Source organism: Hevea brasiliensis, chromosome 6 (genome assembly GCF_030052815.1).
Source record: "Hevea brasiliensis isolate MT/VB/25A 57/8 chromosome 6, ASM3005281v1, whole genome shotgun sequence".
Lineage (NCBI taxonomy): Eukaryota > Viridiplantae > Streptophyta > Magnoliopsida > Malpighiales > Euphorbiaceae > Hevea > Hevea brasiliensis.
Window position 1 is genome coordinate 109,006,297 of NC_079498.1, and position 22,062 is coordinate 109,028,358.

Here is a 22,062-nt window from a genome sequence, read left to right on the forward strand (position 1 = left end):
GCTCTTGCATGTCACTTGGTCAATATTTATCTCTTCTCTCTTATGCAAAGTGTAAAATTATTATCTTTACGCATGACAAATTATTCTGTCTATAGAGAGAAAAATAATTTAATTTATATATGGCTTGAGAGAGAAAAGAGAAATACTGACTAAGCTCAATGCTGGAACTGTCCAGATCAGCGTCTAACTGAAAAACTACTAATTGGAGGTTAGAAGGATTTTACTGTGCAAAATTTGAAAATTGATGGGGTTTTTTATTACATTTTTAAGTTGAGGGACTGTAATGTTATAACTATAAAAGTTCAGGGACAGTTGTCAAAATTTATCCGAGGCTAGTGACATGCTTCGTGTAGGATTCCATTAAGTATTGTTCATAATTCTTGGTTGAAGTATCGAAATGAGAAAATTCAGTGATAAATAATCAATAAATTAGACTTAATTAACTTAGATCTAGAAATAGACTAAGGATTAAGACGATTGATAAATTGATTAAAGAACCTAATGGGTCTTGGTTAATTTTAATTATATGAAAGTAGTATTAAGTTAATTAAGACACTATTTGTTTCACTCGAAAGAGTTTTCAAAGGATTTGGGAATAATCTTTTTGAAATTCATAATTTTCATATATTTGGATAATCAATTTAAAATCTCAAAATAGCTTAACTATGAACCCCTAAACTCCCGAATCATCTTTTTATTATTGTTAATTGTCAATTAATTTTGATTGCTTGTTATTTTAATTATTGCCATATTGCATCTAGTTCAATTTATTTCTCATAATTTTAGTGAAATTTTCTACTAAAGCATTTTCTTTATTAAATTTATACATATACCCTTCAATTCTCAATCTCTTCATTTAATTACTTATTAGTCTAAATTACTTAGAATTAGTGTATTTTTATATAAAAAATTCAATTATTAACATAATTTTTGGAGAAAACGGTATCTTTATCTATACTATTTGAACGATCCGCACACTTACGGCTAGGTTACATCAGATGTAATATCACAAGAAGAAGTTTCCCTGCTAGCTAGTTTATACTGTGAACTGAAGAGTCATTTTCAAGGATTTGCAGCTCAAAATTAAATTTTAGAATTTGAGGGGAAAAAAATCTACTTAGAATATCTAAGCTAAAAAATATGACATGTGATGCGATCAGAAGATGGGTGTCAACACATACATCTTGGAGGAATGAGGATCGACATACGCTGTTAAGTTCCCTTGGAATCTTCTCTCCAGAGTACGATGCTGAACAGAATAAATAAGGACTTATATAAGCATTAAATTAAATATTTATATCTAAATTTATATATTTATTATATATATTTTAATTAATTTTGGTATAAATATTTAATTTAACTATTATAAAACTCATTTTTATATATAGTTAAATTTATATTAAATATATTCAATAAATAATTTTTTCAAATTATAACACATTAAATATTAATTAATTGAATTCATAGATAAAAAGAATCAATTGCATACCTCCCAAACATCCCTAGCTTCGACTACAACACTGTTTTTGTTGAAGCCAATGTCATCCCAGTGGGCTGTCAATGGTGAACCCCACGTCTTTCTATTTACAAACAATACTACTTTCTTATTTTCTGAAAGTGGTCCTGCCCAAATCTGAAAATATTTTATGAAAATTATGATTTATGTATACAATATTGCAAGCTTAATAGACTGCAGCTACTATAAGCTCGATTTTATATGAATATGAAATTATTAGTTATTAAGTTAAATTTTTATTTTTAAATATGTGTATTTATTATGCACATTTTAATTGATTTTATATAAATTTAAATATAAATATTTAATTTAATAATTATTAAATTCATTATCATATAAAATCGAGTTTATATTAAATGCACTCTAATCATATTATTAACATTTAATGTATAATTAATTACCTCTCTTTCTCCTTCCATTCTTATTTTTTTCGCCTGAATTCCCAACTTATCTGTTAAATCATAACAAAAGTACACAAAAACACAAGTTATAATAATGATAATACTACATCCATACGCTTCTATTTATCATTTAATATTATTATATATAATAATTAAGAAAATAATTAAATCATTTAAATTATAATAAAATATTCTTTAATTTAACTAAATTATTCTTTATCTTATTTAATTAAGAGATGGAAAAGAGAGGTGATAAGATGAATTTAAGGAATTATAAAAATAATTATTGTATTTAACATAGATAAGGTATAATTTTAAAAAAATTTAATTAATATTTTTAATATTTTCAAAATAATAAATAATTTTCAATAGAATAATTTTTTAAAAAATAATAAATAAAAGTGGAAGAAGGGAATAATAAAAAGTTTTAATGAATTAATAATACCAGCTGGTTCTCACCTTGATTCACTGCAATTACTTCCTTGTTGCTAATTATTTGCATGGTTTCATTGCTTAGGTATCGTATATCGCATCCTAAAAGGAGAGGAGCCTGCCATTCATATCATTATATAAATTAATTAATTTTCATCACTTAATTTAAACGAAGCAAAATGGTTGTATCTATGAAATTATAGTAGTTACCTTGGAGATGGCCCATATGCTAAAGTGCACCACATATTCATTATGCTTCATCCCTCCATTGCCTACTTCCAGCATATCCGGGTCTGATCGAAGAAGGATTTAATTCCCAGTGCCAGAAAAGAGATTATGTTGGTATTTAGCCATGATTAATCAATCTTTCGGATTCCTAATTAAAAATATGTACATGATACAAACCATTCCAACCTCCAGGTTTGGCGTAGTCAGCATACACTTCATTCAAGTCAGCAATCTTTAACATGCTGTTTCAGACCAATTACGTACATTGTCATTTCAGTTAAAATTCAATCAACTAAACCGTCTATTCCCTTCATAAACTTTTGCTAATTTTAATCAAATATTTAAGGTTTTTTTTTATAGTAGTTAAAGAAATAATTAAATCATATAAATTATAATAATAAAATATCTTTTAACTTAATTAAATTATTTTTTTATCTCATATGATTAAAAAAGATAAGAAAGTGTGTTAAAATAGAATTTAAAAAATTATATAAATAGTTATTATGTTTAGTAAAAAGAAAAATAAAATTTTAAAAAAATTAATACTAATTGATTTTTTAAAAATGATAGATAATTATTGATAAAAATAATTTTTAAAAATAGATGGATGAAAGTGATAAGATTAGAGAGGTTATAGAATAGAAAATTAGAAAATGAAGATATATGCAATGCATGAGTTCCATCGTACCTTTCCCATGAGTCTGAAATGTCATCCGTTGTTCTCCAACTGTTCGCAAGTTTGGATCCCCACAAAGCTGGACGCATGTCTCCCCTAAAAGTAAAAAATTAAGATATAAAATCAATCTACAGCTATTCAAAGAAATTAAGTATATTTTCCAATTGATATGCGAAAGAAAAGCTACCATTCACACATAGAGAAAAAAATTGGACGCTTGGTTTTCTTCAAGGCACGACTCATGGCAAGGTATCTGTTAATAAAATGTGGGATTGAATGAATATATTTTTGAAAATGCGAAAATTATATAAAATCATGATTAATAATTAAAATAAAATTATTATATATATATATTAATTAACACTAAAATCACCTTGTTGTTGGTCTTGTGTCATCATTGTAACAATTGTCGTACTTCAAGTAGTCAATTCCCTATATTACGACAATAAGTTAATGAACCAGTCTTTAGATTTTGTTATGAAAGCAATTATATTTCACAAATTAATTAATTTTAATGTTAATAACATTTTATATGTTAATGTGGAGTACAAAAAAACATTTTTTATTCATACCCATGAAGCGAATGTTGTGGCATCTTGCTCCTCAAGTCCAAGAGAACCAGGCATTCTCCCAGAGCATGTACGGTACCTATGAGGTAATTAATAACCAAAACCCGCAAAATGAAAGGAAAATCAGTTCTGGACTTCAAGTGGCCGGTTTAAGTTTTCAAAGTAGGATTTTGTAGATCAGATCTATATAGACCCAAGATTCAAGATATATAGTGAGATTTATTTATTAAATAGTTAAATTCCACGTGTTTGAATACCCGATTTAAATAAGAATTTCCCTTCAAAGTAATTATACAGCTATAACAATATTAAATCATCAAGAATTTATCAGCAAATAGATTGATATTTAGATAAAATTTTCCTTTTCTACTTTAAGAAGGAAAAAAAAAAAAAAAAAAGAAAAGAGATGAAAGTTGGATTAAACTCACCCTGAATCTGCATAGATTCCCAACTTAAGACCCTTGCTGTGAACGTAATCGGCAAGAGATTTAATTCCAGAAGGAAACGTGGACTTGTTGGCCACTAGATTTCCCTATATAATTTGTTTAACAAGTATAGATATGGCAAACTGCATTAGAATTGAAAAAAAAAAAGAACAAATACTTAAACCCAATTTTTTTTTTTATTATATCATCTCCTAAAAAATTGCAATAAATAAGTTAGTTGCTACTGGATGATAATTAGATTTCCAAATCAACTGTGAATGCACTGTTCATAAGGAGATCCAGTTTTAATGTATTTATACGAATATGTGAGAACTATTTTTTTTTAATTATTCTATTCGAACTTTATTTGATTACGTTTCATTGCCTTGAATATCATATTGTATCAAATTAAAACTAGCCCTAATTATTATAATATAAACTTAATTACACTATCACATTGTACAGATTAATTTGGCACAAAATGAAACTTCATATTTCTTGATAAGTTCAGTTTAAGCAATAAAAAGTTGAAGAAACATTAAAGTTTAATGAAAAATATTACTGTAATCTGTGAAAAAAGCAATAAAAATAAGAAAGAAACCAACCTTAATATCACGATCATATGCACCCCAACAATCATCTGGTATATTAAACACTGATTATTAGTTTGTCAAACTTGGAACTCACAAATTAGTCACTACATTTGCATGCGTACCTATATTAACATATTTGTATCCCAGCTGGGCAAGCCCGCTTGACACAAGTGCATCAGCTGTTGTTTCCAGATTGATAAAATATTGTTGATTATTGCAGAAGAAAACTGAATAGCAATTAAACGCAATTGAGTCTCATTAATTAAGAACAACTGAGTAATTAACTGACCAGTTTCTCTAATCATAGTCTCATTAATTTGGCAATGGAAGTGATTCCAACTATTCCACCTGCAGCATGATAAAGTTAAATTTATGCAAACAGCACGCAAAAGTTTAACAAGAAATATATGGTGATTCGTGAGATACCCCATAGGAGGCGTCTGAGCAACAAGGTTGGCAGCAGCATCATCATCATCATCTTCTTGTGCAATGTCGTTGAGAGATGGTGGGAGGGGTTTGGATTTAACGATATAAGCAGGAAGGAAATAAACAAAAAGGCATAACAAGAGAAGTGAAGGAAGGAGGAAAGACTTTGTATGGTTGAAAGTACTCATCTTCAGCGATCAGCTCTATACTATATGTTTCCTGTCTTGCCCTGTTCAGTGTCGTGTATATATGTATGCGAGTTCTGTCTGTAGAACCAGCTCAAGTTGCATTTTATCTTATTATTATTATTATTAGTATTATTATTATTTTTTGAATGATGCATTTGATCTTAATCTAAAACGTGATCGTTAGTGTAATACTATTATTTATTATTAAGCGTCAAGGAAGAGATGAGCAATCAAAGTGCGATGGGAATTCATAGAAAACATTGACAGATCCTTGAGTCGCGCCTTGGCTTCCGCATCCGTGTTGATACTTGAAAGCAGTGGCCTAGTGGCCATTAACAAGGAGAAATAGACCAAAAATTTTTTTTTTCTGAGAAACCAATTCGGGCCAAACAGTGCCTTTTAGTACTTTTTGACCCAAAACAAGTTTATGAAATGGGCTCCCCAGTCCAACTATTTGAATCGTGGTCCGTCCTAGATTTCAGAATTCATTTGGGCAGGCGGGCGGGCGGGCGGGCTGGTAGGGGCAATTATAATAGCTTAATTTCAGATTTCAGGGGTACGACTAGGATGGGAAGCGCACCGGCGCAAATTCCGACTAGCTTTGGCCATGAACTGAGGGCTTGTCTCCGTTGCCGCCTCGTCAAAACCTACGATCAGGTTAATTTCCTTTTTTCCATTCTTCTAACTTCCTTCTATATCTTCTAAGTTAGGCAAAATTACAGATCGGGAATTACATCCGTTTTATTTGCTTTTTTAACGTTAAACAAGGGGATACGTTTCTGTTCCAGTTCAGAGAGTCCGGGTGCGAGAATTGCCCCTTCTTTAAGATGGATGAAGATCATGAGCGTGTCGTAGATTGCACCACTCCTAACTTCAATGGGTATTTTCTAATTTCTTTTTTATAAATGTCTTCTGTCATTGTGTAGAAGCATTGCGTTCAATTGCACTGTTCTTAACTTTAATGGTAATCAAATGTGGGTAGTTGAGCTAGTGCCTTATATGTTTCCTGTTTTGTGAATGCTGATGTTTTCTTCAAAACATTCAAATTCCAAGCTCAATGTGACCTTTACAGCAAATTGATTGTTAAATTTGGTAACTGCTTTCTTCATCGCTGAATGCTTTGCTTCCTAGGATAATTTCTGTCATGGATCCCAGTAGAAGCTGGGCCGCTCGCTGGTTGAGAATCGGTAAGTTCAACTGTTGTATTGCTTACGCGTTTTTCTTGCCATCTTATTTATTTTATTTCCTTCATTTCCCTCCCTCTCGCTTTGAGATGCATCGAGCTAGTTAATTCTTGTTCTTTTTTCTATCTTGCCCTTCTGAACTCCCCTGCACGCTGACACCCATTGTTTCTGCCATTTTTTGACTTGTTTCGACGAATATTGTGCTTGTTGAGTCACTTGTATGTTCAATCGAACACTTAAATTTTTATATTATTTTAAATATATCAAATAATAATTTATGAATTTGAAATTAATAGAGTTTATTTAAGCTTTAATTTGATATTAATGTAAGTTTACCAAAATTATTAATGGTGCTTGAGTCGGGTCGAGCTTTCCAGTATCCCACTAAGTTGATTTCGAGTGTAATAATTATACTTAATCAACAATGAAGCTTGATTCTGGTATAGCAATTTGAAAATTTAGAATTTGAAGATGGGTCTGTGCCAGCAAAGGCTGCCTTTCATTGTATTTTATTCCTTTCTTTGGTTTAATAATTCCATAATTCTTCCCTATGTATTGTATACTACAAATATGACGATTATTAGGGGCATTTTATTATCTGGGATTGGGCGACCATTTATCTTGACAAATACAAAAGCAAAGATCTGCACAAAATACTTAAAAAATCTGAAGGGATATTTTGACACCAGCATCAGGGGCTTGTACTTCTGCACTTGAATGCTTTTCTCTGTCTTGGAATGCTATAATGTGATTCATCATTTTGATGTGTCGGACTTATATCTGGTCATTAATCCTCTTTTCTCAGCTTTTTGTTTTAAATCTGTTGCAGGAAGATTTGTTCCCGGTTGTTACACTCTTGCTGTCTCTGAGGCACTGCCAGAGGACTTGCAGGTTTTGTATATTCATATTTCATACCAAGTGCAATTTATATAACTTAGTACTGAACCTTTTTCCACTTAAACAATAGTTTTATCAGGTACTTGATTTAGGATGTCCGTTTTCCACTTAAATTTGAGATGATTTACTGAGTACTGACTTAAACAATAGTTTTATCATGTACTTGATTTAGGATGACCATTTTCCACTTAAATTTAAGAGGATTAAGTGACCAATGACTTTTGCATGCTAAGCATATGTTCATTTGTCTATCCACATCAGCTTCCTGTGAACATATTCAGGTTGATATGATATTTTGTAGCAACCATAAGTACATATCTACTAATTTGTATTGAGCAGGACTTGTATTTGAAAATGATTGGGCATATCATTTCTAACTTATTAATGCCACTGGTATTTCTGTTTTGTTGGTTTTTATTTTTGTTGAAACTTTTAACTCTTCTTAGTTAGTGGCCTCTTTATTTTCTGTAAATGTATGGAACATAAAATTTTCAAGGGTTGACGAATTCACTTGATAATTCTAGAATATGCTTGATGTAGAACAAGGAATAAAGAAAAAATCAAGGATCAATCCTTAGAAAAGAGAAGTAATTTTTTATAATTTTATTAATCTCAATTAATAATAATAGTCAAAACTACTGAATAATAAAAAATTAGCTCTATTTATAGAGCTGACAATCATAATCAAATTAGGGATAAAAATCCTAATAAGCCCTAATTAGGAATACGAAATGACATAAGTTAAGAAATAATAGATATAATAATATTAAAATTCTTAAATAATAAAAACTCTTTAAATTTCATAATTCCATAATAATTAAAATTCTTAAAAAAAATTCTAAACTTCCTATACTGCATTATTCTCTCCTGGTTGAAAAAAACTCGTCTTTGAGTCTTGAAGTGTTGACGGATTACAAACAAAACAAAGAAAACACACACAGTACGATCTTCCTGGATTGTAGCAACAAAATTGACGGGAAGTATCCATGCTTTCTTTTGCATCCTTGAAAACATTTGGATAGGTAAAATCAATTTAAACAATAGTTGAAAGGCTCTCTAACTCAGTAGGATCTTTAACTTTCATTGACTCCATGACTTGATTGTTTTCAATCTCCATTGAAGGCTCCAATACTTTATTAACTTCTTGCTTTAAAATAGACTCTTCAACAAGTGAAGGCTCAACAATCATAAGTTTGAATTCTTCAATTTCCAGTTACTCTTCTTCAATTGCATCTTCAACTTACTATTTTTGTTCTTCAATTTCAAGCTGCTTTTCTTGTTTTTCTTGTAGTTTTCTTGAATTTTTAAGAATTCTTGTTTTTATATTTTCAATACTTTTTCTTGTATCCTGCTGTTCTCTCAATTGAAACAGATGAGCTTCTTTCAATGCTTCAAATTCTTTATCTTTAACTTGTTGATTACTTTGTTGAATACGATACCCATTCTTACATTTTAGAGTGCTTTATCGCTATATTGTAAGATTAGCTATATATCTTGATACTCATCAAATAAACCACAAGTATAGCTAGGACCATCATATAAATCTATCAAATAAGATATTTCATCAAGTTGTTCATAATAGTCATTAATTTCATTTTGTATTCCTTGAATCATATCCCATAATTCATCTAATTGCTCGTTAGAACCTTTATTTCAGCCCACACTATTGAGTTATAATAAAAAAATCATACCTTGCTGAAAAATGCAAATTTCAGCCATTTGGATTTTTTTTTTGCTGAAAAAAAACATTAAAAATTGAATCAGAACATCAAAATTAGCCGGGTAGGACACTGTCAATTTTTTGCCGACATGGCAGTGATGATATGGCACTTCCTGCTGACATAGTAATGAGTGGCTGATGATGTGGCATCTTGCTGGCGATGATGTCAGCGTGATGCAAGGAAAATCTAGTGAAAATGAGCTCACAGGAACAACGTCAGCTTGTCTGCCTTACCTGATGGGTTTGTGACTTGATCTTGCAGCTGGATTGCTGGATCTGGTTTCCAACGGCAAGGGATGGCAGTTTGGTGGCTGAAGATGGGTAGTAGAGGGTCAGACGCTGAAAATCTTGCGGGTCACGAGTTGGGTCAAGATCTGACTCAATTGGATCTTGAGTTCTAGCCAACTTTAGGTGATCAAAAGAGGGTCTTTGGACTCACCACAGGTTGGCGTGTCTTTCAGAAGTGGTGTGGGGCTGTTCCGATGGTTGGACGATGGTGGTTCTGTGAAAGGGGAGGCGGCAGTGCTATGACTTTGTTTTCTTTCGAAGACCGTTTCTTTGAGTTTTACTTTTTTTGTTTTAAAAAAAAGAATAAAACTATGAATTTTGAAAAAGGCTAAAACACGGCAAGTTTGAATAGGATGATTAGGAAATTTTGAATTTAGACTCTAACACTAAATTGTTGTAGAACAAGAAGGAATAAAGAACAAATCAATGACTAATCTTTGGAAAAAAGAATTAATTCTCAATAATTTTATTAATTTGTTACGTGTACAAATTCATTATACAAGAAAGTACAAAAGAGAGAAGATGATCTAACAATAGGAAGAAGAAGAAGAGAACAGATTCATTGAGAGAAGAGAGACTAATAGAAGTTCACAAGAGAGGGATACATTCAATCACTGATTCTTGATATACTCCCTGTACATGAGCTGCCTTATCATATGATATCAGCTAACTAACTATTACACGTGGCATTCAATTAATAGACACTCCTTAATAGACAAACAAAATGATAACAGCCTCTTAAACAACTAACATATTCTCTGGCTGGTGAACCTTTATCTTCTCACCTTAAATATTCTCATAAATACCCTATCCTTTAGTTTCCTTGTCCTCAAGGAATGTGGAAACTGAGCTCTCACCTGCATAACAGCTGGGAAAAAAAAAAGAAAAAATCCAATGAATGAGAATGTAAGAATCTTGCGATGGAGAATTGCTTGAGAAAAAGCATCTTAACTGCACCAATATACGATCCAGAATTTGAAATGTTCCCATAGTTTTGATTTTTTTTTTTTGGCAAATCAACACGACCATAAAATTTCTTGCTTTGCCTTTTCCATCTCTCAAACTCATCTTCTTTAAGGGTGATGTAGTCATGTGAAATGATCCCAAAATCGTGGTCACTCAAATCAAACTCAACACATTTCCCATAATTTCTGTATTTTTCATGGGCACCCAAATCAAACTCACCATAATTTCCATAGTTCCTGTATTGTTTTTTCCCACCAACTTTCTTTTTGTGTTGCTCAATTATTTTAGTAGCAAGAACATGTGCTTTACGTTCATAAACCATAACAGATTTAGGAAGAGAACTTCGATCAATTGTAGTCCCTTGGTTACTCTTCTTACTTTTGAAATTTTCATGATGCCCCAGTTTTGGTAACTGAATCATGGGTATATTCAAAAAATCAGATTTGTCTCCCGTAAGGTTAGGGGAATCCGATTGGGAATTAGATGGAGTGGAAGGAGGGAACAAAATATTAATAAAAGTTTTAAGTTTAGTATCTGGCTCAGCATCATTCCTGATTGTTGCCATAGTTACCTTCTGCAACCTTGCCAGTGAATAAGCCTTTGAAAGTGTCCTTGGCTTAAACATTCTGACTGGCAATTGCAACTCATCAACCAGTCCACTGAGGAAAAAATTCAAAGCCTGCTCTTCTTGAACTCTTGCTTTTGAATATAATTGATTAAAGGAATTCCAATAAGCTTGCAAGGTAAATTCATGTTTCAAATTCCGTAAATCCTCTAATGAATCTTCCTTTGCTCCTGTAGAATTATCTTGATTTATATTACTTGTAATCTTCACACTGCACAAACTTATACTAGTAAGCAAGGATTTAATTTCTTCCAAGCCTTGTTGATGTCGTTGCTCTGCTTCATTCCGCAAAACCTCCTGCCTTCGCTCTAGTTGTTGCATCATGGCAATGAACCTTTAGATCTTGAGATTGCATACCTTCCATCACGGCCAAGAATATAATAGCTCTATTTAGTAACAAGAAAGGACCGACAAAACAAATTTAGAGAAAAGAATAGCCAAGAATATTTTTTTTTTTGTTTGACAAGAAGGGTGAGAATTCGGTGTGCAGGTTTAAGGAAGGAAGAATCTTATGGTGCGTTCTATCTCTGGTGGAAGGGAAATACAAGGAAAGATTGAAGGGACTGTTGTGAAAATAGAGAAACATAGAAGAACAGATGAGAGGAAAAACCAGATTTAAGAATGGAGGAATGGTAATTCATAGGGGTGAGCATTATTTGGTTCAAACCGAATCGAACCGCCTTAATTTGATAATTTGGTTTGGTTTTTAAGATAATTCGGTTCGGTTTGGTTCGATTTTATATTATAAAAATTTCGGTTATTTTGGTTCAGTTCAGTTTTGAAAAAAAAAAAATCAGTTAAACCAAACCGAACCAAATAGTTTTATTGATTTTTGAATTGATTTATTTTTATGGGGAATTTATGAATTATATGTAATTATATATATATAAATTGTTTAATTTCACTAATTAATAGTTATTAGATTCAAACTAAGGTTAAAATCAGACCAAATAACTTGAAAATCAAGTCTAAATTAAAAAATGATAAAAAATAAAACCGATCGGTTTAAACTGAATCGAATCGAACTGAAATAGAGTGGTTCGGTTCGATTCAGTTTTTTATCCATTTCGGTTCGGTTCAGTTTTTAAAATATGTAATTTGATTTTCATGATTCGGTTCGGTTCGGTTCGGTTTGAATCGAATGTTCACCCCGAGTAATTCAAAAATTAGTAGCAGAACCCATGGACAAATTTCAGAAGAAAGAATCCAGAAAGGGAAAGAAAGATTAGAAAGAACAAAGAAGAGGAGGGAACCCTATATTCAAGAAAGGAAGAAGTGTAAAAGAAAAACTTGTAGCAAAACCCATGGCCAAGGATTTTGGCTCTGATACCAATGCTACGTGTACAAATTCATTATACAAGAGAGTACAAAAGAGAGAAGATGATCTAACAATAGGAAGAAGAAGAGAACAGATTCATTGAGAGGAGAGAATAGCAGAAGTTCACAAGAGAGGGATACATTCTACATGTGGCATTCAATTAATAGACACTCCTTAATAGACAAAGAAAATGATAACAGCCTCTTAAACAACTAACATATTCTCCCACTGGTGAACCTTTATCTTCTCACTTTCAATATTCTCAAATAATAATCATAGTCAAAGCTATTGAATAAAAGAAAATTAGCTCTATTTTTAGAGCTTACGATCCTAATTAAATTAGAAATAGAAACCCTAATAAACTCTAATTAGGAATACTTAATAAGATAATGAGAAAATAATAGGCCTAATAATAATAAAATTCATAAACAATAAAAACTCTTTAAATTTCTTAATTCTATATTAATTAAAATTTTTAAATAAAATTGGAAGCTTCCTATTCTGCATTACACTTGTTTGTACCATTTAGTCTTATTTTACTGTTTATACTAATTACTGCATATATGATGGTACTATCCCCGTTAAGTGGTTGAACTTATCCTGCCCCCTACACCTTTTTCTCTCAAGTTGAACATTATGAATGCGGATTCTTGCTTTACATGCCATTACCAATTGAAGGTAGAAATCCATCTGCTGAACTGGGAACATAATAACTGGTGGATCTGTCTGTAGTTGCATGAGGCATGGCGTCTTCTTGGCTGCTAGAGAATATATATTTTTTTATTTTATATTTTTAATGACTAAATTTATGTTGATAGTTAGGTTGAGATTCATAAGTAGACGCTATGGAGTAATTAAGTTGACTTTGGCAGTTTTATTTATTGATTCATGCTTATTAAAACCTTTATATATTGAATCTTTTATGCAAATTGTTTGATTTGTGTGTTGTGCATCATGGGGATTGATGATTCTGTTGGGCTTCTCGCAGAATCTATGTGAAGATGAACGAGTACAATACATTCCGCCAAAACGTGTATAAATTGACCAGTTGCATAGTCTTGTCCATCATGTTAAGGTTTCAAGTTGAAGTTGAATGTGTGCAACTTTGTGAGACATGGTTGTCTAAAGTGAATGTCCATTAGGTATTATGCACAACTATCGCGGTCACGCGGTGTACTTGTATGAAGATCCTAAATGCGTCTGGTACTGATATTGAAGCTTGGTTTGTGACTGGACGTTTACACTTTGTTTGGATAGGTGGAAAAGGGAGAGGAAGGAAAATAAGTAGGGGAAAATAACTTTGAAAAGACTTTTTCATTGTTTGGATAAGAGAAGGAAAATAAAGGAGGAAAGGACAATAAATTTTATTTTTCTTTAGTTATTTTCTCTCCAAATTGGAGAGAAATTAAGAAAAAAAAAAATTAGATTTTAATGCCAACTCTTTTACTTTCCCTCTTTTATTTTTCACTCATTTAAACATAATGAGAGAAAATAAAGAATGAAAAATAAAAAATATTTTTCTTCTTTTATTTTTCTTCCTCTCTTAAAATTTATCCAAACATACTCTTAATCTCTATGGCTATATAAAAAATGGAAAGCTGAAATGGCGTCTTTTAAATTTGTCCTTTCGCAGCTAACTAGTTAACGTTAATGGAGATCCATGCAGCGCTACTCTGCTACCATATGATGCTTATGTGAGGACTGGAAATGCAATTTTTTGTTAAATGAATTTAATGTCAACTCTTTTACTCTCTCTTTTATTTTTCACTCATTTAAACATAATGAGAGAAAATAAAGAATGAAAAATAAAAAATATTTTTCTTCTTTTATTTTTCTTCCTCTCTTAAAATTTATCCAAACATACTCTTAATCTCTATGGCTATATAAAAAATGGAAAGCTGAAATGGCGTCTTTTAAATTTGTCCTTTCGCAGCTAACTAGTTAACGTTAATGGAGATCCATGCAGCGCTACTCTGCTACCATATGATGCTTATGTGAGGACTGGAAATGCAATTTTTTGTTAAATGAATTCAGTATAGATCATGGTTTGGCCGTAAAAGGGACAGCTATGTGGCGATTGGAGTTGTAGGTGAAAAAAATATCGAATCGGCTGGAGTGTTTACAATATAAATTAAATTATTATAGAAATGGAATAATTAGAAAAAGAATTTTGTGTTTACATATATAAATTTCCTATTCACATGTATTAATTCAAAATATTTTTTTTCTGTTTTACTTATAAAATAAATTTCTGTTTTTTTATTTATTCTTCAAATAAAGAGTAATATTTTTTTAAAAATTATTTATACTAATAAATTTAATTATATTTTTATAAAATAAATAAATTATACATATTAAAAATTTATAAAAGCAAAATAAAATTTTAAATATGTTGTAATGATTTTTTTAATATGAAAATATGAATAATTTTTTTAAATATTTAAAAATTTTTTTCATTATTGATAAGTGAATGTATTTTTTTTATTTTTATGAAAATAAAAATAAAAATTTTTAGAATAAAAAATGAAAAACACTTGGGGTTGATGAGTGCTCCCGCGTTTTCTTCTTTTGTGCTGGCCACTTCTACCGCGGAAGCCTCTCGTGAAAGGACTAATAAAATTGTGGGACGAATAATTATAAAGTAAATCAGCAGTGAATTTAATTATATATATATATATATTAAATCTGAAAATAATTATAATCAGCAGATAATAATTTTTTTTAATTTGATTTATTGTATAATTTCTGGTCGCGCACATGATAAATACAAATCCACGCCGACTCGCTCATCAATTGGTTGATGTCTTGATGATATGGTATGCGCCACGATTTCTTTTTGCATTATTACTTGATCATTATCTTATTTCATTTGCAACTTAATACTATAAAATATAAGCAACTTTGAAAAAAATATTATTTTAAATTATTTTTTAATATTTTTTAATTAATATATTTAAAACATAATTTTTTTAATAATAATTTTAACACTAACGACAAACCATCCCTGAGCCGTTGCTTCGACCTACCGCTGTAGCAAGCATAAAGCAGTCTCGTTGCTTCGACCTACCGCTGTAGAAAGCAGCAAGCATTTATAAGTAATATTCCTTAAAATCCGTGTGCTTGGCCTAGGCAATATCAGGACCGTCCACAAACCAATTCACAGTTCCCTTAGCTTTCCAGTAGCCAAGAAAAGGGACTAGTCTGGTACTGAGTGCTGACCTTAGAAAAAAGAAAAAAAAAGAAAACAGGATATACTTGGTCATCTGCAACGCAATTTTTTACAACAGACGCCACCGCTTTAGAGCTTAGCTAGAGGGAAAGTACAAGTTAACTGCGACTACCTGGTGCTTTTCTTCTTCTCCTTTCTGTTGGTTTAGTTGTATCATTGCAGCTGTTCTCATTTCGTTGATCTATTTTTTCTGCTGTAATCTGTCGCCTTCTGTTATTTCCTATTTCTCTACTTGATTTTACACAACCCTATATCCATTCTCTTCTTCGTACATTTCTCTGTGCATTCTATAGTCTTCTTCTTCTTCTTCTTCTTCTTTTAGACCTGTCGATTGCAAATTGAATTCATCCATTTTGCTCCTTATTTTCCTATTCCATTTCTACATCGATTCCTTAATCTCAACTCCATTTCCTCACCCTGCAATTTCCCAGAAATTCCTTGAATGAACGACAAAATCAAACCACTGCATCTGTATAATTAACTAAATCTTATAACATTTGTTATTATTATTATTTTAAAGTTCTGAATTAACAAGTACGTGTGTTTTATATATTGTGTGATGGTAGGTATTAGCGTATTTGGAATTAGAGTGACTTGGAAGAGCGAATGGCCAACATAGACATCGAGGGAATCCTAAAAGAGTTGCCTGAAGATGGGCGTGTCCCAAAGACAAAGATCGTGTGCACGCTTGGACCTGCTTCCCGATCCGTCCCTATGCTCGAGAAGCTTCTCAGGGCTGGCATGAACGTTGCCCGCTTCAATTTCTCCCATGGCACCCACGAATATCACCAGGAGACCTTGAACAATCTTAGGATTGCTATGCAGAACACCCGGATCCTTTGTGCTGTCATGCTCGATACCAAGGTCTCTCTTATACCTTTATTTTCCAGTTTTGTTTTCCTCTTACTATTGCTTGTGCTACATGTGATTGACTTTGTTAATCTGGCAGCTTTTCTTTTGTTTTAATTCATCATCATCACTTTCTCTTCTATTGCTTTTGTGTGTGTGTGAAGGAGGCATTAACTTTAGACTATGGGAAAAGAACAATTTCTTTCAGTAATAACTTTGTCACAATCTGAGGCAGAGAGAAATTTGGGTGTGAGAGACTTGAGTTGTGGTAGATATGGATCTGTTGGTGAAGACTAATGCCTGAACAATTGTTAAAAAAATGAGAATTTGCTAAATTGTTAATATTTTGGTGTCTGTGTGTGAGCTATTTGTATGGCGCTTATAGTTTCTTTAGCACTAATGCACGCATGTATCCCTCCAAAGCAAGGGAGATGACATAATTCTTTTCATTCATAGTGTACAATTTCACTTGGCTTTGCCTTTTGGAGAAAATAAATTCAATAATTGTTTTAGAAACATTATAGATATACACATATAAAATTAATAAAATTCACTTTTGAAAACATTGATGTTATGGTTATAAAAGACTCTATACATAGTATGGAAAATTTGATTATAAAGTATGTGTTAGACTCCAGAAATTGACTTTTGGGCATGAGAGTTGTTTGCATAGGTTAATTATTTTGTACATACTTGGTGACTACACATGAGTTGGCAAAAAGTAGATTCTCATAGCTTCCTGAAGTTGCAAAATCTGTAGAAATATTACATGATTTACATTCCTATATAGAGCTTGTTTGGCAATAATGTTGAAATTACTTTTTTTTTTTTTTAAAAAAAAGAATAAACTTTTAAGCTGCTTGAAACAGCTTCTTAGTGTATTGAATATTTTATGACAGAAAATGTTAAATCTACCTTAAAAACCAGTTTTAATTTTTTTTTAATCAATATATATATATATATATATATATATATATATATAATTTATTTTGAACATTAGCAATGTCTTTGTAAATGCATAACATATTGATGGTAACCTTGTGGAGAAATTGTCTTCGGAAATAATTACAATTGTGTTCTGATTAATTAATAAAAAATCGTATCATCATTTTTTTTTTGTATGTATGTTTCTGAAGATTTATGAAACGAAAGGTATGCTTTTCCACCTTGAACCAAAATTTTATGCATGATAGGAAAACTTTGACAATTGGTTCCACATTATTGATGTTTTGAATTCCTAATGGAGGGAAGGGGAGGAATTGTAGGGGGCTCTTTGATTAGTGCCAGGGAATAAATTTACTTTGATGGCAAAAAGATAATTAAGTGCAAGAGCAGTTTGTTTATAATGTAAGTTGATGACCATTTAAGATGTAAGTGTTTGGTTTATGTGATTTTCTGCTCTAAGGATTTTCCGTCATTTGGATATTTTTCTCAGCTTACTGGATTCAAGGCATTTTCAATGGCTCTATGTGAGGATTGTCTTTCATTTACTGCTTCGAATAGTATTCAAAAATCCATGTTAATGTGAACTTTCAATGGCCTTGTAAAGGTGTTATGTGCTCAAAACCTAATGATGACAATGCACCTTTCTTTTATTCCCTCTATACCCCATAATGCATCCATGTTATATCACAGAAGAGTTGAGTTGATATACATTGCATGGATTACTTGTACATCGCATAGATTGCGTGACTGGATGTATGCAACTATATAAGGACATCCTATGGAAATTGGAAATGGGTTTTTACCGATGTCGTTAGAACTGAATCGGTTTAATCGGGAACCAGACCAACAACCGGTTTGGTTCAGACTCAAACCCTCTTTTATTAAAACCTAGAGCCAACCCGCTTGAACTGGCTGGGTAATTGGCAAACCGGTTAATCTGGTCGGGTTTAAATGGGTGGATTCACTTAATAAAAAGTAGGTGTTGCCTTACCTGGGATTTGAACCCAGATTCTGAGGCCAATTTATTGTATTGATTACCATTTCTTCTATGCAAGATTTGTGTGCTGTTATTCTCTTCAAATATATATTTCACATATGCTACACTAATGATATCAGATAAATTAAATTTATATTGAAATAAAATAATTAAAATATATTCACATATATAATTGCCAAAAAAAGTTTATTTATTTTATCAAATTGTGACTAGATAATTAATTATATCAATAATTTATTTTATTAATATATTAAATTATGAAATTAATTAGAAATATTATTATTTAAATCTAAAATTGAATTAAAAAAGTTTAAATATAATTAATTATTACATGTATAACATATAATTAATATTTATTTAACTATATATCGGTTAAATCCCGGTTCGACCTGGGTTGAACCTTAAATCCTTAACTTTCTGGCTTTACCGGTTCAATGACCAGGTTAGTTTTGAAAACCTTGGTTTTTAACTTTACAATAGATTGTGAAGCTGTCATCTGGTTGATTCTCCTACCTTTTCTTTATTTTCTTTTTCAAGAACATGTATCTTCATTTTCTGTTTTGGAAATTGGGGATGATCCGTTACATGGAAACTACACAAACTGGCTGATCATGCACTTGATTTTACAATTAATAGAAACTATTAGATTGTGAGTTCTCTGTGTTGGTGCTGGATTGCTTATCATGTTCTTGTCAATCCAATTTCCCCCTTCTATGAAGATCAAATTTTAAAATTTAAATTGCTATAAAGTCTAATAGGGTATTTGCTTTGAACTCTTACACTATGTTTTGATCATGGTTTGTTATGGTTTCATATTGTATGATATGGTTACTGTACATGTTTGGGAAGATTATTTCTTAAAAATGGTGATTTGAGGTTATCCATCATTTTACCACAACTTTTCAAACAATCAAATTGGTGGTTTGGCATGGTTAATAATTTTTGTTTTCTCATTTTATCCATGTACAATATATAAAATTCTAATTATATTACTCCAATGTTATATATTTATAAGATATATTTAGTGATTAATTAAAAAAAATAAAATGTTTGTTAATTATTATTATTATTATTATGTTAACATTATTTATAAATTAATATTTTGTTTGAATAAATATTTTTAAGCCATTTATATATTTAAAACAGTAATAAAAGGATTTTTTAGTAATTTTTATATTTATTTTATCATACTATACCATTTAACCAAATAAGAAAAGGTTATTAAACTATCTTATTTATCATCTTTTCAAACATATTAATAATAAAAACCAGACCATATAATTCAATACAATATGATACGATACATTAATAATTCACACTGTGCTCAATCCAAACAGGGGGTTAACTTCTGAGCGTTGGATGCCTGTTGTTCTTAGTTGGCCCTATAATGATCCATCATATCACATGTTTCCACATTTTGCGCAAATGCTGGGGCCAAAAATGTTTGTCACTTCACAATTAACTATACTGATAGTTATTATTATTATTATTATTTTTTTTTTTTTTGTGGTAGGGACCTGAGATTCGGACTGGTTTCCTGAAGGATGGAAAACCTATTCAACTGAAGGAAGGTCAGGAAATCACTGTGACTACCAATTATAACATCAAGGGTGACACAGATATGATCTCCATGAGCTACAAAAAACTGCCTGTAGACGTGAAACCTGGAAATACTATCTTATGTGCTGATGGTACAATCACTCTGACTGTTTTGTCTTGTAATCCAGAGGCTGGAAGTGTGAGATGCCGCTGCGAGAACACTGCAACACTAGGTGAGAGGAAAAATGTCAATCTTCCTGGTGTTGTGGTGGACCTTCCAACACTGACAGAGAAGGATAAGGAAGACATCTTGGGTTGGGGTGTTCCCAACGAGATCGATATGATTGCTCTTTCATTTGTACGGAAGGGGTCAGATCTTGTTCATGTTCGTAAGGTCCTTGGGCCACATGCCAAGCATATACAGTTAATGTCGAAGGTACAGTACAGTCCCTATCCATATTTGGTATACTGGTTGATGCCAGTTTCATGAATGAGGCACATGGTATGTAATTTGTGCCCCATTTGTGGGATGTTGTACTTTGCCCTGATGTGTTTGTTTGCTAATCTATTCTATTTTAGAAATTAATTTTGATTATTGTATTTGATAGTTGTTACACGTTTTGGTAACATTTGTTTTATTTCGTTGGTTAAATAATTACTAATTGATTGCTTCTGTTTCCTTAGGTTGAGAACCAGGAAGGAGTTATTAACTTTGATGAGATCTTGAGGGAAACTGATTCATTCATGGTTGCTCGCGGTGATCTTGGAATGGAAATTCCTGTAGAGAAGATTTTCCTGGCGCAAAAGATGATGATATATAAGTGCAATCTTGTGGGAAAGCCTGTGGTGACTGCTACCCAGATGCTTGAATCCATGATTAAGTCTCCTAGACCAACCCGCGCTGAAGCCACTGATGTTGCTAATGCTGTTCTTGATGGTACTGATTGCGTTATGCTCAGTGGTGAGAGTGCAGCTGGGGCCTACCCAGAGCTTGCTGTAAAGATCATGCGTCGAATTTGTATTGAAGCTGAATCATCCCTTGACTATGGAGCTATCTTCAAGGAGATGATAAGATCAACTCCACTTCCTATGAGCCCGTTGGAGAGCCTTGCGTCCTCAGCTGTACGAACTGCTAACAAGGCAAAAGCAAAGCTCATTGTAGTTATGACGCGTGGAGGGACAACGGCTAAATTGGTAGCCAAGTACAGACCGGCTGTCCCAATCCTCTCTGTGGTTGTTCCAGTCTTGACGACTGACTCATTTGATTGGACCTGCAGTGATGAGACACCGGCAAGGCACAGTCTGATATATAGGGGCTTGATTCCTCTTTTGGCAGAAGGATCTGCTAAGGCTACTGATGCAGAATCCACTGAGGTTATTTTGGAAGCTGCTTTAAATTCAGCGACTGAGAGGGGGTTGTGCAAGCCTGGTGATGCTGTTGTTGCCCTCCATCGAATTGGAGCTGCCTCTGTTATTAAGATATGCATTGTGAAATGATGTGAAATATGCAGAATGCCTTGGAGATATGGCTTGGAGAGGCTGTTGCAAGAAAGTGGACGCTTATTATAATTATTATATTTTTTGGGACCTGTTGTGGGGTCATTGGAGGATTAGTTATTTCCTCTGTCCTCACTCTATGTTATATGAGACTGGAATTGTCATTTTAATTAGATAATGTTATTGGCATGTTCAATCATATGTTCTTGTGGCACGTATAAAATGCAACATCCAGTACATGTAGGGGATACGTGGTTATATGGCTGATTCTATGAGATTTGTATCGGACTGTGGTGCATTGAGATTCCAACCGGCGTTAGATGAAGAGTTGGGGGGAGGACTGTTTGCATTGGCCAATGAGGACTCGAATTCCATAAGTGGGAGGCAAAGATGATTCTGCGTAAGCAAGGTTCAAGACAGGATTGATCTGTCAACTTCACATGGGCAATTTCAAGAAGAGGTGGCTATTCTTGTTGCTACGTTGTGTCCTATTTCTTCGTTCTGGAACATCTACTAAACGAATACTATAGTAGAGACAGGCCCTTCATCAACTG

At 32.2% G+C, this 22,062-nt stretch overlaps 3 protein-coding genes across 6 annotated transcripts; 2 read left to right on the forward strand and 1 right to left on the reverse strand.

Moving 5' to 3' along the window:
- Positions 1 to 1,156: 1,156 nt before the first annotated feature.
- LOC110666602 (alpha-galactosidase 1-like) lies at positions 1,157 to 5,454 on the reverse strand. The gene is made up of 15 exons (XM_058148099.1): positions 5,267 to 5,454; positions 5,130 to 5,188; positions 4,963 to 5,019; positions 4,853 to 4,887; positions 4,251 to 4,354; positions 3,826 to 3,901; positions 3,627 to 3,685; positions 3,441 to 3,506; positions 3,266 to 3,349; positions 2,755 to 2,819; positions 2,560 to 2,642; positions 2,377 to 2,467; positions 1,918 to 1,967; positions 1,490 to 1,633; positions 1,157 to 1,249 (listed from the first exon to the last, which is right to left on the reverse strand). Exons 1-15 carry the CDS (start codon positions 5,452 to 5,454, stop codon positions 1,157 to 1,159), a joined length of 1,254 nt encoding a protein of 417 aa, XP_058004082.1.
- Positions 5,455 to 5,956: 502 nt separating this feature from the next.
- Positions 5,957 to 13,693, forward strand: LOC110666616 (transcription elongation factor SPT4 homolog 2). 2 transcript variants are annotated; one of them, XM_021827178.2, is made up of 5 exons: positions 5,957 to 6,111; positions 6,243 to 6,334; positions 6,586 to 6,641; positions 7,468 to 7,529; positions 13,441 to 13,693. In XM_021827178.2, the coding sequence occupies exons 1-5, from the start codon at positions 6,022 to 6,024 to the stop codon at positions 13,489 to 13,491; spliced, it is 351 nt and encodes a 116-aa protein (XP_021682870.2). In that variant the 5' UTR covers positions 5,957 to 6,021; the 3' UTR covers positions 13,492 to 13,693. The 2 variants fall into 2 exon arrangements, with proteins under 2 accessions (XP_021682870.2, XP_021682869.2); XM_021827177.2 differs by having other exon boundaries at positions 5,962 to 6,111; positions 6,177 to 6,334.
- Positions 13,694 to 15,542: 1,849 nt separating this feature from the next.
- Positions 15,543 to 21,707, forward strand: LOC110666617 (pyruvate kinase, cytosolic isozyme). 3 transcript variants are annotated; one of them, XM_021827180.2, is made up of 4 exons: positions 15,543 to 15,796; positions 16,248 to 16,545; positions 19,986 to 20,447; positions 20,696 to 21,707. In XM_021827180.2, exons 2-4 carry the CDS (start codon positions 16,288 to 16,290, stop codon positions 21,506 to 21,508), a joined length of 1,533 nt encoding a protein of 510 aa, XP_021682872.2. In that variant the 5' UTR covers positions 15,543 to 15,796; positions 16,248 to 16,287; the 3' UTR covers positions 21,509 to 21,707. The 3 variants fall into 3 exon arrangements, with proteins under 3 accessions (XP_021682872.2, XP_058005214.1, XP_021682873.2); XM_058149231.1 differs by having other exon boundaries at positions 15,543 to 15,777; positions 16,246 to 16,545; XM_021827181.2 differs by lacking the exon at positions 15,543 to 15,796 and adding an exon at positions 15,842 to 16,152.
- The last annotated feature ends 355 nt before the right edge of the window (positions 21,708 to 22,062 follow it).

Coding starts and splice junctions, on each gene's coding strand:
- LOC110666617 (XM_021827180.2), top strand. CDS start 16,288: ATGGCCAACATAGACATCGAGGGAATCCTAAAAGAGTTGCCTGAAGAT. Junction 16,546..19,985: donor CTGTCATGCTCGATACCAAG/GTCTCTCTTATA, acceptor TTTTTGTGGTAG/GGACCTGAGATTCGGACTGG. Junction 20,448..20,695: donor ATATACAGTTAATGTCGAAG/GTACAGTACAGT, acceptor CTGTTTCCTTAG/GTTGAGAACCAGGAAGGAGT.
- LOC110666616 (XM_021827177.2), top strand. CDS start 6,022: ATGGGAAGCGCACCGGCGCAAATTCCGACTAGCTTTGGCCATGAACTG. Junction 6,335..6,585: donor ACCACTCCTAACTTCAATGG/GTATTTTCTAAT, acceptor TTTGCTTCCTAG/GATAATTTCTGTCATGGATC. Junction 7,530..13,440: donor CACTGCCAGAGGACTTGCAG/GTTTTGTATATT, acceptor GGCTTCTCGCAG/AATCTATGTGAAGATGAACG.
- LOC110666602 (XM_058148099.1), bottom strand. CDS start 5,454: ATGAGTACTTTCAACCATACAAAGTCTTTCCTCCTTCCTTCACTTCTC. Junction 3,686..3,825: donor CCACAACATTCGCTTCATGG/GTATGAATAAAA, acceptor GTCGTAATATAG/GGAATTGACTACTTGAAGTA. Junction 1,968..2,376: donor AGTAATTGCAGTGAATCAAG/GTGAGAACCAGC, acceptor ATGATTTAACAG/ATAAGTTGGGAATTCAGGCG.